General features: G+C 52.6%; 1 protein-coding gene across 1 annotated transcript; it reads left to right on the top strand.

Annotated features, from left to right (window-relative positions):
• Positions 1-4,417: 4,417 nt before the first annotated feature.
• On the top strand, positions 4,418-7,418 carry LOC109783865 (U-box domain-containing protein 4). Its single transcript, XM_020342448.4, has one exon. The coding sequence runs from the start codon at positions 4,923-4,925 to the stop codon at positions 7,098-7,100; it is 2,178 nt and encodes a 725-aa protein (XP_020198037.1). The 5' UTR covers positions 4,418-4,922; the 3' UTR covers positions 7,101-7,418.
• The last annotated feature ends 645 nt before the right edge of the window (positions 7,419-8,063 follow it).

Below are 8,063 nucleotides of genomic sequence, written 5' to 3'. Positions count from 1 at the left end.
TGCAAACATAAGCATGACGATGCGTGACATGACAATGAACAGTGCGAGGTGTGTCCTAACGCGACAGTAGGTGGTACCGGCGAAGGGGGGGGGGACATCCGGGAAAGTATTCCCGATGTTTTGCGTTTTCGGACAGACGGACCGGAGGGGGAAAGTTGCGAGTTCGATAGGTTAGGGATGTGTGGTGGACGAACGGGCTGCGTATCCGGATTCGTCTCGTCGTTCTGAGCAACTTTCATGTACAAAGTATTTCCATCAAGTTACGGATTAAAAGATATGATTTTCAAAAGAATTTATTAATTTCTGGAATTTAATTAATTATTTAATTTAATTCGAAATTTGGATTTATGACATCAGCATGATGTCATGCTGACGTCAACAGGCAACATTGACCGTTGACCTGGTCAACCTGACAGGTGGGTCCCACCTGTCAGGGGCTGTTAGCTAATTAACTACTGTTTAATTAAATTAACTAACTAATTAGATTAATTTAAACAGGATTAATTAACTTAATTAATTTAGTTAATTAATTAATTAATTAAATTTATTTTTAATATTTGTTTTATTTATATATATTTTTATTTTCTTTATTTTCTTTATTTATTTATATATTATTATTATTATTTTATTATTATTTATTATTTTTTTAAATCATTTTTTTATAACGTTCTCTGGGCGCGGGGCCCACCTGTCTGTGGCACAAGGGGGTTCGGGCCCAGGGGCAGTGGCTCAGGGGGCGAGGCCCCACCTGGCAGTGGCCCAAGGGGCCAAAGCGGGGGCGCGGGTGGCCGGTGCTGGCGTGGGCGCCCGAGGCCACCAGGGGGCGGCGACGCCGGCCACGGCAGAGGCCGGCCGCGGTGCGGCCAGTGCGCGGGCCGGGCGGCGGTGACGCGTCAACGTGCGCGGGGGCGAGCGGCGGAGGCGAGGGGAGGCGTGCGCGGCCCAGTGGTGCAGGGCGAACGGAGGGGGCCGTGGGGCGCGGTGGTGGAGGCGGTGAGCGCGGCGACGAGCGCGGCCGAGCACGCGCGGGGGCGCGGTGACCGCGGCGAGCAGGGGAGGGGACGAGCACGGGGCGAGGGAGAGAGAGGAGGGGCGCGGCTCACTGTGGCCGTAGGGGAGTGGCAGCGGGGCTCGAGGTGGGGGACGGGGACGACGACGACGTGGGAGCAGGCCGGCGGGGAGGTCCGGCGAGGACGAGCTCCGGCGTGGCGACGTCCCACGGCAAGGCAGCGTGGTCGCGGGGCGCGGGGTCGTCGGGGCGGCGTCGGGGGCGAGCGGGGCGGCGTCGGGGGCGAGCGGGGCGACGGGGTCGCCGGGCGGCGTCGGGGGCGAGCGAGGCGACGTCGGGGCGAGCGGGGCGGCGTCGGGGGCGAGCGAGGCGATGTCGGGGCGAGCGGGGCGGCGTCGGGGGCAAGCCCGATCCGATCTGGATCGGGGGAGGGAGGGGGGAGAGTGGGGTGTCGGTGGGGGGGCTTGCGGGGGGGAGTGGATAAGGGAGTGGGGGCGGGGTGGGCCGGCCGGCTGGGCCCTTGCCCAGTTGGGCTGGCCAGCTGGGCCACAGATGGCCCAGTGGGGGGGTTCTTCCTCTCTTTTTTTGTTCTGTTTTCTTTTTTGTAATTTCTTTTCTTTTATTTATTTGCTTTTCTGTTTTATTTCAATTTAATTTATTTAGGCATTTTATAAAAATATGTTTTCTTTATTATAATTACCCTTGTAATATTCGGCACCCACCGAACATTTTTGTTTCAATTTTTGAAAAACTTTTATTGTCGACATTAATTTAAATTTGAATTTTGAAACGGTTCGACCTAACGGTAGATTAGCAACAGTAACTGTGGTGACGAGGCACCATTAGCGTGGGATTACTGTAGTTTGATTATCCGGGCGTTACAATATGGCAGCGGTGATGACGATGGTGCGGCGGCGGCGTGACAACTTGTGAACATAACTCGAAACTCTAAAGTACTAGACGCTAGGACCAGCAACTTGACACGACGATGCAACCGCAAAATTCAACAAAGCAAATACAGAAAAGATTATGCAAAGGCTCAGATTGGTTCAGATAAGATGAACTAACCCTAATATTTTTTTGGCTTTTTCGTGGACTATAGGTATGAAGAACAAACTCGATCTAAACTACGAAAAACTGTAAAATATCACCGAGCAACCTGAAAATCTGATACCACTTGATAGAGGCAAAGGTGTCCCGATGTTTCGATGAGATAGAAATCGTTTTCTGTTGGAGTCGACTTTGATGATCCGACTACGAACGTGCGAAGACGTCGCGCCTTAGCAATCGCTAAACCAACTTCCGAGGGGTTATTGACCACGCCGGAGCACGATCAACCTGACCACGAGGGTCTATTTCCTGCAAGCAAACGAAGAACAAGCAAGAAACTGATATTGCAATCTGGATATTGCGAATAAAAGAGGAAAGCTTTATTAATGAAGATGGGGTTCTGTGACTCCTTTGTCTGGTCGTTGAACACAAACGAAGTACGCGAAGTTGCAGCTATGGCGAACTTTTAATCTAAACAAAACCCAAAGTCTAAACGGTGCCCTAAGGGTTGTATATATGGAGGAAGAGGGGGGGGGGGATTTCGTGGCCCTTGGGGAAGGGGTCCGAAACCAACCCTATCTCTTGTTTCCCCACACATACGGACTCTAAAAACAGCCTATACTTATGTATTTCGAAATTACATGGGCCTGGCCCAATAATAAGGTGACGCAGCATCTAGAATAGCCTCTGGACGAAATTTATGAAGTGGCATCTTGTATATTTCGTCTAAGGCTTCATTCACTCCTTATGGTGGCTTCAAAGTCTTGAAATCATCACTTGTAACTCCGTTCTTGTTCCCCTTGTGCATGCCATCAACTCCATGCTTGTTCTTACTCCAATGTTCATCCTTCTCCAAGCTAGGCCCTTCATTTGTAAGCAAAACAAAAGTATCCAATTTAGGCAGCATCATATTCTCATGAACATTAGAATCATTACCAAAAAACGAAAGTACCTGATAATTTAATTGGCGTGCGCGAGCTCTAGTAATTGGTCCATTATATGTAACAATAGGGATTGTGGGTGTAACAATGGTATTGATGTCCTCATCATAATATCTTTATTTAATGTAATATAATATTGTCCATGAATTTAGGAGCTCAAACTATGATGCTCAGAATCCAGAGCATGCGCCGTTAATATTAGGACGTCGATAACTGCCACACGTGTGGCATCTAGGGGGTATCTGCCGCACGCCCCGTGTGGCATCGACACAGGCCCGCCCGCCCGAGCACGTCCGGGCGCACCCCGCTACAGCCCGCACGTTCGGGGTGCGGCGCGATCGCCCGCATGAGCACGTCCGGGCGAGCGACCACGCGGCCCGCACGACCCGTCTCGCCCGTCGCCCCTCCCCGCCTGCGAGCTACACGCCCCGCGTGGCAGTAACCACACGTCCCGCCGCGATTGCCATGGTCCGAACCCTCCTCCATGTACGTGTAACTCCAGTTGCCATGTCGCTGAACTGCAGTTGCCATGTCGCTGAATTACAGTTGCCATGTCGGACAACTACAGTTGCCATGATTGCTCAACTACAGTTGTCATCTCAGGTCAAGTGCCGGATGCCATTTTTGGGCAACTGCAGCTGTTGCCATGTATGGTCTGGTCTACTACAGTTGCCATGATTTGAAAACTTCAGAAGTTGCCACCTACTACACTAGACAGTTGCCATGTAGCACTACGAAACATGACAAAAAAACATGTCCGGGTAAAGAGAGAGTTGCCATCTGCTTACAAGCACACTAGGGCAGTTGCCATGTACCCTGCAAAACACACATGGCAACTGATAGCTTTTGGTGTGTGGGAGAGTAGACGAGCATGTGGACTACCGTGGTATCTTTAGGAGTTGCCACCTACTAATGCTAGACAGTTGCCATGTAGCGCTACAAAACAGACGTGGCAACAATAACATGTTCAGGGTAAAAGAGAGTTGCCATCTACTTACAATCATGAACAGGGCAGTTGTCATGTAACCTGCAAAAAACATGGCAACTGGGCAGTCGTGGGAGATGGGGAACAGAAGTCGTGCGGGACGTGCGGGCACGACGGCAGTTCCACCGCACGCCCCAGTCGCAAACGCTGACATCGGAAGGAAAACAGCGTGCGGGCGAACTCCCTCACATGCCACACACGCGAGTTGTCCTACGTGGCACACAAAATCAGCCCTCTCGTGCCAAGATTCGTGCAAAAGGTACTGGATGGTGATCGAGGCGTGTGGGCGAGTTGGCTAACGTCCACACGTGTTGGCGTTAGTGTTTTCGTAATATTAGGGCCTGACCATCAAATTTTCTTTCGTCTTTTTTTTTGACGGGAAATTTTCTTTCGTCTTTGTGAAACGTTGTGACGAATGAATTAATAAAGGGTCGGCAACCAATGCACCTCCCGAACGCCCGCATCAACGTGGGCCCAACCTGTCAACGAAACTGCGACAGCTGTACTGGGCGGTACGCGTACACCAAGCATTGCCGGAAAAAGAGACAAATGAAGGGCGAAGCGCAGAGGGTTGACATGCCAGCGGCACGAGGCGGGCAGGCCGAGAAGTAGAAAGACCCAACCGTGGTCGGCCGTCCCCTCCATCGCCTTCTCCTCCTCCGACTTGCACGCCACCGATTACTCCCGCCTCTCGCTCCTCTGGTCTGGGCAACGCCAACGCCAACGCGACGCGAGCCAGAGAGTCTCTCTCTCTCCGATCCGATAGAGCTCGCGACCATTTCCACCTCTCGTCGAGCCGCCTCCCTCCCTCCCTCCACCTAACCTAACGTCCACCTAATCGCTCGTCAAACGCAAGGATCCAAGAAAAAGTGGGGGTGGACCGATTTGCTTCCCTTTTCTTCTCTCTCTGCCGGAGGGGAGGGAATCGAGGGCGGCCATGGACTCGCCGGCGTCGGCCTCCTCGCCGGTGGAGTTCCTGCTCCGGCGCCCCACGCCGAGGCGGAGGAGGCTGCCGCTGGCCGGCGCCTTCTTCGCGCCCACCGCCCTCGCCGGCGCCTCGCTGCTCCGCGCGCTCGCCTCGCTCGCCGCCGGGCTGCTCGCCGCGCCGCGCCCGCCGTCGCAGCCGCGGAACTTCGCCGCGCTCGCGCGCCGCCTCGCGCTGCTCAGCGCACTCCTCGACTCGCTCCTCCTCGACGCGCCGGACCGCTTCTCCGACGCCGCCAACCTCTGCTTCCGCGAGCTCTACGTCGTGCTCTTCCGCGCCGACCTGCTCGTCTCCTACGTCGCCTCCGCCGGCCGCGCGTGGGCGCTGCTCCGGGGCGCCCACCTCGCCGCCTCCTTCCGCGACCTCGACGCCGAGCTCGCCGTCGTCCTCGACGTCATCCCCGCCGCCTCCATCCGCCTCTCGCACGACGCGGCCGGCCACCTCGACCTCCTCCGCTCCCAGTGCCGCCGCCGAGCGCCCGCACAGTACCACGACCCGGACGAGGCTGCGCTACGCCACCGCCTCCTGGCCGCCGTCCAACAGTTCGAGCTCGGCCAGCCGCCTCCGCTCAAGTCGCTCCTCTCCGACGTCGGCATCTCTGACGCCGCATCTTGCCAAGCTGAAATCGACTACCTTGAGGAACAAATCTTGAGTCAAGAAGAGGATACCGACCTCCTGCTCGTCGGTGGTGTTCTCGCCTTGCTCCGCTACAGCCTCTTCTCGCAGTTCGACCCTGGCAACGCAAAGGCGGCCCAGTATTGGCCGTCGGCGGGAAACTTGCAGCGGCTTCCATCGTGGGGCGGCGGCGGCTGCGACGACACCTCCTTCTCGGTGCCCAAGGAGTTCTCCTGCCCGATTTCTTTGGATTTGATGCGCGACCCTGTGGTGGCGTCCACCGGCCAGACGTATGACCGGCCATCAATCATACAGTGGATCGGGGAGGGCCATTCCACCTGCCCAAATTCAGGGCAGGCACTGGCAGACAACCGCCTTGTGCCGAATCGTGCGCTCCGCAGTTTGATATCACAGTGGTGTGGGATGTATTGTTTCCAGTATGATTCCCCAGAGAGCAACGAGGGGATGGCCGAATGCGTCGCCACCGCGTGCAGCAGCAAGGCGGCAATCGAGGCGAATAAAGCCACAGCCAGGATTCTGGTCAGGATGCTGGTGGAGAGTTCAGATAGCTCAAAGGCAGTTGCTGCCAAGGAAATTAGGTTGCTGGCCAAGGCTGGGAAACAGAACAGAGCGTTCATCGCCGAGCTCGGTGCAATCCCGTTGCTCTGCAGGCTGCTCCTGTCATCAGATCAGATTGCGCAAGAGAACGCAGTGACGGCGCTGCTCAATCTCTCCATTTACGAGCCAAACAAAACGCGGATTATGGAACAGGAGGGTTGCTTGTGGCTTATCGTCAGCGTGTTGCAGAATGGCTGGACTACAGAGGCCAGAGAGAATGCAGCAGCAACTCTGTTTAGTCTCTCCGTGGTCCATGATTACAAGAAGATGATCATGAATGAGCCAGGGGCTCTGGAGAAGCTGGCTTGTATGCTGAAAAAAGGGACGCCAAGGGGGAGGAAAGATGCAGTGATGGCACTTTTCAACCTCTCAACTCATGCAGAAAGCTCAGCTCGGATGCTTGAGTCAAGTGCAGTTGTAGCTTTAATCGAGTCACTGAGGAACGACACCGTGTCGGAGGAAGCTGCTGGTGCTCTGGCTCTGCTCATGAAGCAGCCTTCTGTTGTGCATCTTGTTGGGAGCTCTGAAACTGTGATCAGTAGCCTCGTTGGATTAATGAGACGGGGAACTCCAAAGGGCAAGGAGAATGCAGTGTCCGCTCTATACGAGATATGTCGCCGTGGTGGCTCAACATTGGTTCGGAGAGTAGCAAAGATTCCAGGGTTGAATACGGTAATACAGAACATCATGCTCACTGGAACAAAGCGCGCCAAGAAGAAAGCAAGCTTGATTGTCAAGATGTGCCAAAGAAGCCAAATGCCGTCAGCAATGTCGCTAGGGACTAGCTTGAGGGTGGTTGATCATTCTTTGGTAGGTAACAGCTCATTGAGGCGTGCTGCAAGCTTTGGCAGTGGAGAGTTGTCGAATCCTGTTTCGATATCAGTGCACGTGCCCTAGGTAATCGCCTTCCAATTGGGCAGCCCCATATATGTCTGGCCAGTTTTGTCCAAAAGTTCTTTCATTGCATGCTCAAAATGAAGGTATACAACATTTTTAAATCTAAAGGAACTAATACTTGCACTATACTATCACATGTGCCTGTGTCTGTGTGTGGGAAATGTGGATAACTGAAGTATATAATCAATGTACATGTAGAACTTCAGCTTGATGTTTCGTATGAAGCTTGGAAGTTGTTCTGTTTTTGTTCCATTTTTCAAAACACTATGCTACCTGTTGTAAACTAGCCGGATAATAATTTGTAGCTTGTATTGAGGCAACAATGGAAGGGATTGTAATGTACTCCCTCCGTAAAGAAATATAAGAGCGTTTAGATCACTAAAGTAGTGATCTAAACACTCTTATATTTGTTTACAGAGGGAGTACTACGTAAGTTGTAGTTACAGAGACTTGCACATTGGCAAGGAAAAATAACTTGAATATCAAGTATAGCTTTGTAGAAGAAATCTGGGTCCAACTTTTTACTCCAAAAGGAGCTTTTTGAAGATTAGGCATCTTTATTCGCTGTCATCAACCTATTATTAGAAGTGACTCATCTACATGTCATGCTCATTGTATGGAGGTGCTGACCTAGAAGACCAACAAGATATCCAAAGGGAAGATGCTAACAACTGTTGCAGGAACACTTTATTTTCTTGGTTTGCAGTCACACTATTTTCTTGGTTTGCCAGTCACCATCATTGGGTGCTCATGGCAAACCGTGTGGAATACTGTGTTCGCTGGCGATGGAAATTTCCTGCTTTTCGTCTGAATTATGGAGCACTTGTCTGTTTCCAACTTGCGACCACCACGGTCAAATATACTTCTGTTGCAGTGGCAGCCTAATTAGTTAGACCGAATGAACTATCTATGGAAGTACTCCCTCCGTTTCAAAATGTTCGGCTTGATTTGTTACAACAGGCG

Source organism: Aegilops tauschii, chromosome 6 (genome assembly GCF_002575655.3).
Source record: "Aegilops tauschii subsp. strangulata cultivar AL8/78 chromosome 6, Aet v6.0, whole genome shotgun sequence".
Classification (NCBI taxonomy): Eukaryota; Viridiplantae; Streptophyta; class Magnoliopsida; order Poales; family Poaceae; genus Aegilops; species Aegilops tauschii.
This window is presented reverse-complemented; position numbering and strand designations above follow the sequence as displayed.